Below are 14359 nucleotides of genomic sequence, written 5' to 3' on the forward strand. Positions count from 1 at the left end.
AAAAAGCTCAACTCTAAACTGCAATATACCAAAGGAAACTGATATTACTCACTGAACTGGTATACAGGGAGACTACAGTGTGTGAGCACACACAAAACAAACAGAAGCACACAACTGAATTCCGTGGATCACAGCACTTGAATTTAAAGAAAAGGTTACAAGGAACTTTAAGAAGGGTCTTCTGTCAACAGATACTGTTCAAACATGCCAACTCTTACCCTTTTACTATTTCTGCTTCTGATCCGTTGCCAAAAATGTCTCAAATCAGGCAAGTATGCATGTAGAGGGACTGGAAAAACAAAGACGAGGCAAGATCATGTCATGGCAATGCAGCAATGAGTTTCATTTATCCAAAAAGGTTGGTCCCCACAGCTCCCCTTTTCCATGAACGTTTAAATAACACTGTCAAGTCTTGCTCATTCCCATTTTCAGGTTATCCCCATCCACAGCCTATGTCCTAAACAAGCCAGGCAATATAATGCTTGTGTCGGCGTCTGTGGGTGGGTGGAGCAGTCTACTTCACACTTGTTTGCTAGGACAAGCTCTGGCTCACTGACAACCATGAAAAGGATAAAGTGTGTAGTAAGAAAAGAAATAAAAAGACTGAATGAACAACTTCTATGTATGCCTAGCCAAGTTCACAAAAGCTATTATCTAATCACCACGTATTGAACTCCTTGACCCAAGATATTCACACGGTCTTGGCTCTACCTTCAACACCAGTGCTATAAAAACACCTCGTAAACCTTATTTGCAGAGATTAATCTGTTTCTGCTTCCCACGTCATATTTTCACATAACCTTACCAGCGTAATCTGTTTCTGCTTCCCACGTCATATTTTCACATAACCTTACTAGCACTTTCACACATTAGTCATGAATATGATCTAACTAGGAGTTTACAAGCAGCCTTTGCCTAGTTATATAAAAGGGCAAACTTGAAACAACTTAGTATACAATCTTACTATTTAATAAAAACACTCAGCACATTTCCAGCACTATCTTACAAGCTATTGTTGAAAACACCTGTTTGCAGTAATGCACTTATCCACTTATTAAAAAAGAACACAAATACAAACATCCATGAGCAAGCTAGGAATCAGTACTTACACCAACCAAATGTGTATACTGTACTGCCAAAATCACCTGGAAAAGAGAGTTAATGCAAAAAAGCCAACTGTAAAGACAAAAACTGCTAAAGTGAAAGCCTACAGTAGAAACTGCTAGGGAATACAAGTAAGGAGAAAGTCCAAATATGACATCAGGAAACAAGTATAAGGCAGGGAAAGCAGCCATCACTAAAATAAAATCAGAGTATCAGAAGGTGGTGATCGTAGTGCAATATCAAGGAGTGTCTTGTGGCAAAAATGCAGACTAGGAGATATCTGGTGAGTCATGACAACTAGAGTGGCAGCTGCACATAGGAAGCTGTCTCAACTGCAGGGTCCTGGAAGTGACATGGCAGTCCAAAGACCTGCACAAGACATATAAACAGAAGGAGCCAGAGAATACCTTCAAAAAAGGCATTTGGACAAACATGGGCTGATATTCATGAAACCACTTAATTTCAATCATCTATGAAAAGACTACAGGAGATACAGCTTCAAATAAAGCAAAATCTGTATCCACCTCTGTTAGACAGACATGAACAAGGGTGAGTCTGAAACAAATGAACAGTTAAACAGGAAGCAAATTAAGAACTAGTCACCATCATAAAACAAAACAGAGCTACAGAGAAAAGCAAAGACGACTGTACACAGTAACGGCTCCATAACCTACTCTGGCAGCAGCAAATTTTCCAAATGTAAAAGCAAGGGCAACACTGATACAACAAAGAAGCTCAAGTCTTAGAACATTAACAGAGAATTAAGTTTTCTCATATCATAAAAAGAATCTACTAAAGTCCGTAGCATCCGACAGACATTAAATGTTTCCAGTTGGTCCTGACACTGATATACAATTCTAAAGGTGTGGCAATATGCTTAAAGAAAATAGTTCTGCATTATTTACAATATTACAGGAAAAAAGAAACAATAAAACCAACAATGAAGGGTGCACATTTTTTAAAAACATTTTATCACTATACTATCACAGAACACATTTTCTGTATATATCTTAAAATAAAGCTAATAAAATTCTAATTGTTGTTTCCATCATAAAAATAAAACAAGTCAAATACTGTTCAGTAAAAAAATTCTCTTTTCAAAGTACCAGGAAAAAATAATGGAATATGTTCAAACAATAAAAATAAGAATGACTTACTAGACTATCAGTAGTTTAGAAACATATTATAATCCATGTGTGAGATTTATAGCAACATTAAAAATTAGTCCAAAAATCATTAGAGAGCAAATGACAGCAGGAACTATATAAACAAATACATGGTCAGTTGTTTTGAATGTAAACACTGTGCCAAATTCTTGATTCGGCACAAGCGGACGTTTTTTGAGTCTCCTGCATTGTAAACTCTGTAAAGGTGATACTGTTCTTTGACTTTTAGAGCAAAGTCAACTTCATTTGCTGATAAGGTTACAAAATGTTTTTCTGCTTTCACTGTGGCCTTCACTTCAATAAATATCTCCACTGTGTTTCCTTCTTCAGTCGGGAATACAACTTTGAAGTCATAGGGCATTCCACTCAGGCCTTCCCTGTTGCTCCAAACAATATCCAGTGGTTTGGGGTGACTTCCTCTTTCTTTCCAGTGCATCAAAAAGGCATATACCAAGTGCTCTCCCCATTCTCCTACTGCATCTGACTCCAGCTCGTTATCAACAAATTCATTGTTAACTGGTTTTTCAACACTACTGTGCAGATCAAGCTCCTCCAGTACATTTTCATGCACCCCCTTCCTTGTCCATATAGGGTAATCAAGGGCCAGAGGTGGTCGGGAAGTATCTGCATTGCCTTGAAAAACAAGATTATGCTTGCATGTTGCTGCTGCTTCTGTTTCCACCTCACTAAAAATAAATAAGTACAATATTAGAAAAGTACAGCAACAGTAAAAATAAAAAGTAACAGTAAAAATGCTGCAGACTGTCACTCGTCTCTCCAACATAGATGACAAGCAGGCAGGGTATTTCGTTTAGATGCTTTAATACATAGAAACACATCAAGATGGATAGCAGCATCATAAAATACAAACGAACTAGATAACAGACAGATCTTATATACATACCTGCTTACATTTCAACTGCTAACTACAAAATGTCAGTCTAGCTTGCATGTGCTCAGTATTTATATACTTGTGCAAGCCCTTAGACAGCTTCTTAAAGATACATGTGCACATACTGATAAGATGAAAGGGAATAAACTAAAGGCAGATGTCAGTCCTTTTTCTCACTTGTCAGATGCCCCCACAGAGCATGCAGTTAGAGAAACTCAGTGACAAGTGTAATGAGTGCCCCCACTATTTTCTGTTTTGAAGCCCACAATGTAACAGTGTTAAAAGAAACCCACAGTCAAAGGTAGCAACACAACCACAGTAAAAAACGCAATGCTGCTCCGGAACAATAAAGGCTGTCCTTTTACCATGAACCAACACTGCTGTTGCAGTCACAGGGTAAAAAAACGATGTTCCAACGAATAGTTTAAATAATTTAATGAAAAAATATTGTAAAAACAGAAAAAATAATAACTGATTAAGCGCTTTTGTCTCCTTAACGGAGACTTCTTCAGAATCCAGTTGCTCTTATCAGTTCATACATTTTATAGCAAAGCATTGTTAGCCTATTGGCTAAAATTAAATAATTACTTTAATTGAACAAATTATTAGTTTAAACCAGTTTAGTTATACCAAATTAAAAGGGTTAGCTGTGCACAACTGCTCAGTACTTAACGTTTTAAAAAAACAGTATGGTGAACAACAAACACAAATACTGATTCAACCATCATAAATATAAATGAATATAAATAGTACACATCCCCGATCACTTGAAATTCCTTATTGTATCTTAAAATCATATAAAAGCAATAATTAATCATTGTATAAAAATATATATATATATATATAATATTTCATTGTTTGTGAATCTGTAAACATGTGCATAAATAATCAAATATATACCATAATAATATAAATACATTTATAAATATAAAAATATGTATATGTAAAAATCTATAGATATATATATATGTATGCATCACATGTATATATGTTAATATATCATAATAAATATAAAATATTGGATAATTATAAAAAATATATTAAGTAAATAAGTATATACATATACCTACATACCAAATATTTTAAATATTTTAAAATGAATTAATTTAAAAATCTTTTAGAAGTGTAAATCTGTGAATAGAATGTTAAAATATAGTGTTAGTTATTAAAAAGTAGTTCACTAATAAGTGAATGAATAGGAAAAAAGCTCTAATGTCAAAATACATTTAACATTTTACTTTTTTCGGGTCCATTGCCAGTAATTTTAGTGCAGGAGTGATGGATATATGGTCATTTAGTTCCTTTCCACTACAAGCATCCAACCTTAACTGCCAGATCATTTCCCTATACTCTAACTTGGTTTCCCAGTCACCTCCTCTATCCATGGGCTCTATCTCCAACACCCAAAATTTAAAATCCGCTTTTTTACATTCCAATGCATGCCTGTACAATGCATTATTATCGTTGTGTTTATTAATGTCCCTGGTATGTTCGTATATTCTATTTCTGAGATGACGTTCAGTTTTACCAACATAGTAACTCCCACAGGCCTTACAAAATACTAGGTAAGCAACACCTTTAGAGTAACAACTATTGTATATTTTAGCTTTTAAAGTTAGGTGGAGACTGGGTATTCTTACTTCTTTTGATCCTGCAATATATGAACATTGCGCACATCTACCACATTTAAAAGTACCATGTCTCTTGCTAGCCCCACTGTCCAAGATTTTCCTTTTCTCAATAATATTTTTGATGTTTTTATTCCTTCTAAAACTAAATTTTATATCACATTTGAAGACATCTGTTTTAGTTGCCATATTCCTAAACATAACCCAAGTATCATAGATACTTTTTTTCAACCACCCTACACCCTGATATGTGACAGTTAAATATGGTGTAAAATTCATTCCAGATGTATTCTGGGTGTTGGAGTTCTTTCTCATTTTGTTATTGGGTCCACCCATAGTCTCCAATACGCCACCCTGTGTTAGGAGAGGGTTATATTTATTACCCCTCTCTAAGATTACATATTCTTTTATGGGACTGATCAACTCCATAGGGTAACCTCTTTCAAAAAACATTTTTTCTGCAAAATTGATTTCATTTAAAAAATCTATATCTTCCGAAATCATTCTGGCCATCCTGATCATTTGTCCTTTTACAATATTTTTCTTGAGTTGATAAGGATGGTCACTATCAAAATGTAGATAGGTGTTAGAATAGTGTTCCTTCCTAAATATATTTGACTTATAACACTTATTATGACTATCTTTACTTAGTTTTACATCCAAGAAGTGTATTTCTTCTATGCCTATTTGGTGTGTAAAGTGTAAAAAGGTAGTTGTGTGGTTGATGTACTGTATGAATTCTTCAATATGGTCTTTTGACCCATTCCAAAGAACAAAAATGTCATCCAAAAACCGGAAATACTTAATGTACTGACTATACATAGAATCAAACACATATTTCCTTTCCCAGAACAACATTATTATATTGGCATATGCCGGGGCACAGGCAGAGCCCATAGCCACTCCTTCTTTTTGGTGATAATAGTCACCTGCAAAATAACATAGTTATATTTTAAGACCAATTCCATACTTTCCAGTACAGTTCTAAAATCAACAGTTGTTAAAAAATTCATTTCAACTAAAGTTTTCTCAAACCATTCTAAACCAACGGCTTGGGGAATGACTGAAAACAGTTCTTTTACATCAATAGTAATGAAGTACATAGTATCCATATAAGTACTCCCACCAATTTTCTTCAAAAAGTCCCATGAGTCCACTAGGATATGATCACATTTTTTATAAAATTCTTTTATCATAGTGTCCACATAAATAGCCATAGGTTGGGTTTTAGACCCTTGAGATGCCACTATAGGTCTCATGGGCGGATCGTACAATGATTTGTGAATATTTGGTATACCAAAAATAGCCGGTATAACAGGTTTGGGTACTTTTAAGAACCTATATAGTTCAATGTCAATCATTCCTGTAAGCAAATTGTCCTCCAAAATGAGGTCTATCTTCCTATATGATATATTAATTTCGTTCTTGGTGACTAAACCGTAATGTTCATCTCTATCCAGGATGTCCTTCATCCTCTTAATGTAATCCCACCTGTCCATAATAACCACCCCCCCCACCTTTGTCGGGTTTCATTACACGTATTTTGTCATTAGTGCTTAAATCATTTCATAATTTCTTTTCGGCTATTGTCAAATTATATCTCATTTTCTTGTCATTCTTGAATTAATTTCTTATCTTATTAATAACACACTTTTCAAAATTCTAAATTTCATAATGTAAGGGCGGGTTGTATGTACTGTGCCTAGTTAAAACATTCTCCTTGTCTTGAACTGGTCTATCTTTATATATATGCTTAAAATTCAATTTTCGAGTGAACAACTTGACATCAAGTACTATGTTTTCAATTCTAGGTTTGTTCACAGGTACAAAGGAGACGAAAGCGCTTAATCAGTTATTATTTTTTCTGTTTTTACAATATTTTTTCATTAAATTATTTAAACTATTCGTTGGAACATCGTTTTTTCCCTGTGACTGCAACAGCAGTGTTGGTTCGTGGTAAAAGGACAGCCTTTATTGTTCCGGAGCAGTGTTAAAAGAAACACCAAGACCTACTGGAAATAAAACGTAAAGGCACAAAAGGTAACAGTCAACATTTTGCAGAACTTTGCAGCAAATAAGTTTACAGTACTTAGTGCCAGCTGATTTAACTTTTACATGTTGCTGTAAAGCTTATCTTTATTGCTGTTTGCCTCTTCTACATGTGAAACTACAGGCAAAAGCAGAATGAAATTATCCTGGCTTTACAATTTTCTAAACTATTTCAGGAACAGAATGGCACAGATTACCTGCATATCCTACTGCAAATATTCATCCCACAACGTTAACTGCATTACTTTTCATAGTCCACTGTACCATATTGACCTGTTTATTAAAAATGAGACCCTTCTGTCATACTTTAACTATTTTTTGCTTCAGTTCTGACAGTATCTTCCAAGCTGAGCCTGAAATTCTTCCAGTGGAGTAAATGCTCTATTCCAAATAGAGCAATAGCCCTCAGACAACTGGTATAGAGGGGAGAAAATGAAACACAGCAGGACTCTTCAGACTAAATGTTATGGGAGGGACTCTTAAATATATTATACTGTGTGCAATACTATAGCAGGCAAAACAATGAGAGGGCCCACGGGGAGTCAGAAAACAGACGAGAAAACTCCTGAAGAAGTATGCTTCTACGCAGAATGCAATCAAATCAGCCTAATGACGATTTATTTACTAATGTACACATCATTGAGCATCTGTCAAGCACCACAGTTCCCAGCCACACCTGCGTTGTAACAGACATTACTGTTTCATACTTCTTATTGTTCAGACAATACGTGCTGATAGATGGCCTGTTGCAGTCGAAAGACATTGGTATGTGTGGTTTCTGACGTTCTTACTCACATGTACAGGTGCGCATCTGTGTATACATGCACACTCACACATCACTTTCTTTTTTAATTATTACAAAAGCTGAACAGCAAAGCTGCATTTAGTTAGCATAAAAATTGAGGTATTTTTTTTATTTTATTTTCTGTACAGAAACATAATATGTTGCCATGAAGCAACAGACCTTTTTGTTTTATTGGTCATTACATATACATTAACGCCTTCCTGGAGAAAGTACAAGAATTTATCATACTAGCAGATGCCTGATCACACTGGGGTATTGTTAATAAGTGGGATATTCTACCAAGGACAGCCATATGTCTGGGCAGCATGCACATGGGCGCAATCCCTAATGCCGTACATTCAGAGTTTGACCTCAGCCCAATGGAATCAGTGGCACATAGGTTCATAGGCTGTTACTAGGCTATTGACCCAAAGGTCGTTATAAGCCTAGCTGTGTGTACCTAGTATAATACTAGAGAAACCCAAAATAATGATCATGCATAAACTCGAAATCTTAGTTAGCAACTACAGCCCATATTTAGGATGGTCAAGGGTGAAATCCAAGAAAATAATTTACTGTTTCCCATCAAGTCATCCAGGCTACGCTTAAAGAGGGTCATAGAGGGGCTCTGCTCGATGTGAACCGGTAGCCTATTCCAGAGGTGTGGCAACCTCTAAAAGACATAGCTGTCTCTCCAGCAGGTCCTATTTATGTTGCAGACCAGGGTAAGGTCCATGGAGCCGGTGACCCTTGTCCTATCTGACTTGTGGATGTGCAGCACTTCCATTAGATTTGGGTCCGAGATTGCTCGGTCAGCCAGGCACAAGTCTCCTCTAAGTAGTCTGCAAGCTATTGAGTATACATTTGCTCATATAGCAAGTTCTTGATCTATTACCATCCACAATAGGCCTGAATTTTAAATTTGTAAGGCCCTTGTGGATTTTCGGTATTCCGAAAATATTTGGAATCATAGGATGGTCATTTTTTTATATAATTATATTCATCGAGACTAAATTTGACCTTGGAACAACATATCATCCAACGCTAGGTCTATCTTTCTGTAAGCAATGTGGATCTCATTTAAGGAGCTTTCCTCATATGTACTATCCATAAGCAATACATTCATTTTGTTTAAATATATTTATAAAAAAACAGTAGATTTACACTTGGATGCCAGTGAATTGAGATGGCAGTTAAGGTTGGATGTGACCCAATATCCTGGACTGAATAAGGCAGTTAACATTGCATGTATTTTAAAACTAAAACATATAATGGGTTAGATGGTCTTGAGCTTCTTATAGGGCATAATTAAACATGAGATGTTTTAAATGTTTTATAATGTTAGTCAAATATTTGTATGTATATATGAGTTTTATTTATTTATCTACTTATTTATACATTCTATTAATTTATTTATACAAATTATGTAGTGTGTTTTTAAGGTGTAATTATGTAATTCATGTGACATCATTACATAAGGGTATTTAAGGGTTGGGTTTACAATAAAATTTGTTCTGATGAAGTCTCTTGAAGGAGAAGAAAGAGCTTAACTATTATCAAATAAAGTTTGGCATTCATTTGCAACTTTTCTCTGTCTTACCTGATTTGGTGCTGTGAGCTGTTGTGGTTTGAAGGTTCTGAAGTTTTAATTTGTGGAGATTTTCAAAACTGTCTTAAAAAGACAGGGAGGAGGAAACCTGAACAGGTTTATGATCCAAAAGACCTGGCAAAACTGAACAAGCAAACCCTACATTATTCACAGAAAAACATCAATCTTGCAATGTTTTGTGTAAGTGTGAACAGATGACCAAATATCCGCATCAAAAATAGATATGGAATCTAAACCTTTGAAGAAGGCTCCTGAAGATGCAATAACACCAGTGGAATATGCCTTAAATGGAGTCAGAAGCTGCTTACCATAGAAAGAGCAACAAAAAGTGCCACCCTTAGAAATCCAATTAAAAGTAGTTTGCTTAGAACAAGGAGCAACCACATTTCTATCCTAGAAAGGGACAAACAGCTGATTAGACTTCCTGACAGACTTGGCTGTCTAAACAGAAGCTAAGCTGCCTATGGACATCCAAAGAATGTAGGATCCACTCCCTTGAATTCTAAGGGGGAAGAAAAAGGGTAGGCAAGTTAAAAGCCTGATTCAAAGAAAGTTCATTAACTACTGCTGGCATAAAAAAGTATTAGTAAGAAGAGTAACCTTATCTTACAAAAGATGAAAAGGGCTGATTGTCCATTAAGGCTTGCAACTCTGCGACCCACTTAGCAGAAGTCAAAACCACTAAAAGCACAGATTTCCAAGAACACTTAAGAGAAGCAGAAACAGCTGGCTCTAAAGAGGGTAAAGTAGCCTTTCCAGAACATAGTTCTAATCCCAAGATGGAAGGGTAGCCTGTCTTCATGGTCTAACATGAAGGCATGAAGAACACCTTTCAAAAAGTGTTTCTCCTCAAAGAAAGAAGACAATGGTTTGTCCAAAGGGAGAAAAGCAGAAATGGCTGACAGATGAGCTTTAACAGAAGAAAAGGCCAACCCAGCATTAAGTAATTCACACAATTAAACCAGAATATTGGGAATATCCATCTTAAAGAGGGTCCTAATTTTGTCTTTGGTGCCAAAGAGAAAAATCTCTTCAATTTGGGGATGCAAGACTTTTTAGCATTTGTTTTTCTAGCCTTGGTTTAATTTCTCCAAGTCTTTTGGGTTTCTAATACCATGATGGGAATGGACCTCATTCTGAAGTCAAAGTACGATTAAAGTTTGCAAAACTAGTATTTCAGTCTTTGATGTTAGCCAAAAGTGCTCTTCACAGCACCCACAATGTGCCCAGAAATGACTCCTCCTGCAAATCATATGGAGTTATATGTATTCATAGCACATCTAAATATGACTCTAAATTCTTTTTTGACAGACCTGTTGATCCTTCTACTATTGCAACTGTCTGGGTATCCTCCTTCCACACTGCCCTTGTTTCTGCTTGCAAATCCTGGCATTTTGACTCTGTTTCTCTGTATGCAAGAGACTGTAATCACTGGGTGTAGCAATTTCAATGATCAGTGCTACTTTTGTCTTACTTTCAAGGACTACTATACCTGGTTTTCTCACATCTATTCTTTGAACTGTTGGTAATGGATGATCCCATTTAATATACACTTCAGCGTTCTCTATAATGCTTTGTGGCTCATGTTTCCAATGCTTCTCAGCTATGTCATTACTGTAATGTTTGCACAATCCCCAATACAAAATTCTTGTCACATTATCATGTCTTTCAGTATACAGGTCCTCTGATATTAGTATATCACACCCATCAACAAGATGTGTGACTGTTTCCAGTTCAGTTTTACAGAACCTGCATCTGTCTGTTTCTCCCAAATGCTCAATGGATTTTGTAAACTAATCCAAATAACTTTTCATCTTTTGGTTTAAATTCACCCTAACCATTCCTGTGGCAGATCCTGACCAACATGAGGTTGTTCCAGAAGTTTTCGGTACTTGCACCTATATTTATGCCTTTCCCACACTTCTTGCCTTCTATTGTGATCCTCCTCCTTATATGCTTTTTGTTTTTTTTTGCCACATTCATTTGCTGCCTGATTTTTCCTCTATTCCTAGTTTGTTTCCATTCCTGCTTGACACTGATATGCTTCTGCTAAACAAAGAAAGGAAGTCATCTCAGACTTGTTTTCTTCATGTTTCAAAACTTCCACTATGTTTGCATCTGATAAGGTCAGCAGATGTATACTGTCCTACAACTGCAGATCTATACATGTAATCAGTTTCACGGAACCCCATACCTCCTTAACAACGAGGAAAGTACAGTTTTGTACCTACCATAAATGTAGATGTCCGAACTGGATAGCATCTGCAGTCAAAACAACTGGGTTGTCCTGTCGTCAGGCAGCCCTTCAGTCGGCCGGATTCCAAAGTCCGGGTCCGGCTTCGGCTGATGTCGCACTTCACCCGACGTCATCTCTGTTGGTCTTCGGGTATAAAAGCATCAGCCGACGCCATTTTCCTCAGTGTTTCTTGCCCCAGATGCCAGTAGCCCTCTTGAAGGCTAAAATTTGGATAGATGCCAATGTTTCCAAAAAGATAGAGGTAAACACAAAAATAAGCATGTATGTACATATATACAAACAAATACACCATAAAAGACTCCCCCCCACCAGCTAGCTATTAGGCGGGTAAACACCCTAGGAGTACCACAGAGGGAAGGAGGGGGGGTAATCCTGACTGCAGATGCTATCCAGTTCGACATCTACATTTATGGTAGGTACAAAACTGTACTATGTCCTTCATGGATGCATCTGCAGTCATAACAACTGGGTAGAATAACATAGCCAACTAGGGGAGGAGGATAAAAGTAGATTATGGTGTGTTTAGGATCCCTTGCAGTACAGCAGTGGCAAACCCTGCTCGGGATCTGGAATATAGAGGCAAATTATAATGCTTGGCAAATGTATGCACGGAGGTCCAAGTAGCCGCCTCAATAATGTCTTTGGTTGCCACTCCTCGTAAGAAGGCTGTGGTAGTGGCTGTTGCCCTTGTAGAATGAGGTCTTATGTTCTGTGGAATTGGTTTTCCATGGAAGGAGTAACAGAATCGTATGCAATTTCCTATCCATTTGGAGATTGTCTGTTTGGAAATAGCTTTTCCTTCCTTCCTGTTGCATAGGCTACAAAAAGTTGGTCAGTCTTTCTGCTATTTTTGTTCTGTCCAAGTAGTAGCGTAGCTGTCTATGTACATCCAAGGTATGCAGTATTCTTTCCCTCTGTTTTGTGGGTTGGGAAAGAAGGTAGGTAGGTGGATTGCCTGGTTTAAAGACACTCTGGATACCACCTTGGGCATAAATGTAGGATTAGTCCTCATGGACACTCTATCTTGGTGGAAGATTAGGAAGGGTTGCACTGCCATTAAGGCCTGTAGTTCTGAAACCCTCCTTGCTGAAGTAATTGCCAGTAGGAAAGCAGTTTTCCATGACAGGTGTTGTAGGTCTGCTGTTGCTGCTGGTTCAAAGGGTGATAGTGTCAACTTTTCTAGCACAAAGTTTAAGTCCCAAGCTGGTAATGGTGGTTTCCTTGGAGGTTTTACATTCTTGATTCCTCTGAGGAACTGCCTGAGCAAAGGGTGCGGAAAAACAGGTGGATCAAAGCTGTATTCTGCTGAAATAGCTGATGCATGTATCTTGATGGAGGAGTAGGACAGGCCTGAATGAAGAAGTTCGGCCAGATACTCCAGAATGTTAGGCATATCTATGTTTGACACATCTTTTCCTCTTTCCGTACTCCAAATGACAAACCTTTTCCATTTTCCAGCATAGTTCCTTCTTGTTGAAGGTCTGCGTGCTTCAAGAATAATGTCTTTAACTCTTTGGGAAAGTTCTGGATTAGCTGCTGCTATGTGATGTTCCATGCAGTCAGTTGCAACGTTTTTAGGTTTGGATGTATGATGCTGTAGTTGTTCTGAGTTAACATCAAAGGCATCAGGGTATTGGCCACATATTGTTCGAGACATGCTCCTCAGCAGTGGGTACCAGTGTTGTCTTGGCCAGTTTGGAGCTATCAGGATTATCCTTGGGCGTTCTTCCTTGATTTTTAGTAGTACCTTGTGTATCAAAGGAAGAGGTGGGAATGCATATGCTGTTAGGCCTTTCCAGCTGAAGGAGAGCGAATCCACTTTCCATGCTAGTGGGTGGAATGTCCTTGTGCAGAATTTTTGAGCTGGTGATTGAGAGGTGATGCGAATAGATCTATCTGAGGCATTCCCATTTCTTTGAGATGGCCTTGAAGATGACCGGTTGCAGCTTCCATTCGTGGGCATCCGATGTGGTTCTGCTTAATATGTCTGCTAGAGTATTTTCTTTTCCCGGTACAAATATTGCCTGTAACTGGATGTTGTAGCTGAGTGCCAGGGTCCACAGCTCCAAAGTCATTCTGCATAGGGGTATGAATGAGTGCCTCCCTGTTTGTTGATGTACCACATGACTGTGGTGTTGTCTGTCCTTATCATCAACTGGCCCTCTTTGAGAAATGGTTTGAACTTTTGGATTGCCAGTTTTACTGCCAGCATTTCTTTTAGGTTGATGTGCAGGTGAAGTTGATCCTGTGTCCACAATCCTTGCACGCATTTGTCCAGCATGTGGGCCCCCCATCCTAGATCTGAAGCGTCTGTTGTGATGGTCTGGCTTGCTTGACATCTGCGAAAGGGTAGGCCTGGGTTTGACTGGCATGCCTGAGCCCACCATAGGAACTCCTGTTTTAAGCATGGAATTAGTGGGATTTCTGTTTCCAGGCTGTGTCTGTGCTGGGACCATAAATTCTTTAGGTACCACTGTAGTTTTCTCATATGTAGCCTGGCAAATGGGACCAAGATTATGCATGATGCCATGAAGCCCAAGGCCTGCAGTACTTTTCTTGCTGTTAACTTGTTCAGTTTTGTTAGTGCCAAGAAGTAAAGAGGAAGTTCTTTTTGTTTTTCTGTAGTCAGGAATGCCATTTGTTTTACTGTGTCCAATTCAGCCCAAGAATGTCCTTGTTTGGGATGGTATCAGCCTTGATTTTTGTAAATTGACTGTGTATCCCAGTGCTTGTAGCAAGTAAATGACCCTTTGTAAATCTGTTGTCAGCTTGCTTTTGTTGTCCCCTTGTAGCAGGCAGTCGTCCAGGTATGGGTAAATTTGAATTCCCTGTAGTCTGCAATGGGCGATTACTGATGCCAGGCATTTTGT

General features: G+C 37.7%; 1 protein-coding gene across 1 annotated transcript in view; it reads right to left on the reverse strand.

The window, feature by feature from the left end:
* Positions 1–369: 369 nt before the first annotated feature.
* LOC122799218 overlaps positions 370–14359 on the reverse strand; it is a 1108404-nt gene continuing 1094414 nt past the window's right edge. Inside the window, exon 17 of the mRNA XM_044068137.1 lies at positions 370–2956. Within this exon, the coding sequence (XP_043924072.1) occupies positions 2365–2956 (592 nt within the window). The 3' untranslated portion in view covers positions 370–2364. The remainder of the gene's footprint in view (positions 2957–14359) is intronic.

This window comes from Protopterus annectens, chromosome 4.part0 (genome assembly GCF_019279795.1).
Source record: "Protopterus annectens isolate FY-2018-M chromosome 4.part0, PAN1.0, whole genome shotgun sequence".
Classification (NCBI taxonomy): Eukaryota; Metazoa; Chordata; order Ceratodontiformes; family Protopteridae; genus Protopterus; species Protopterus annectens.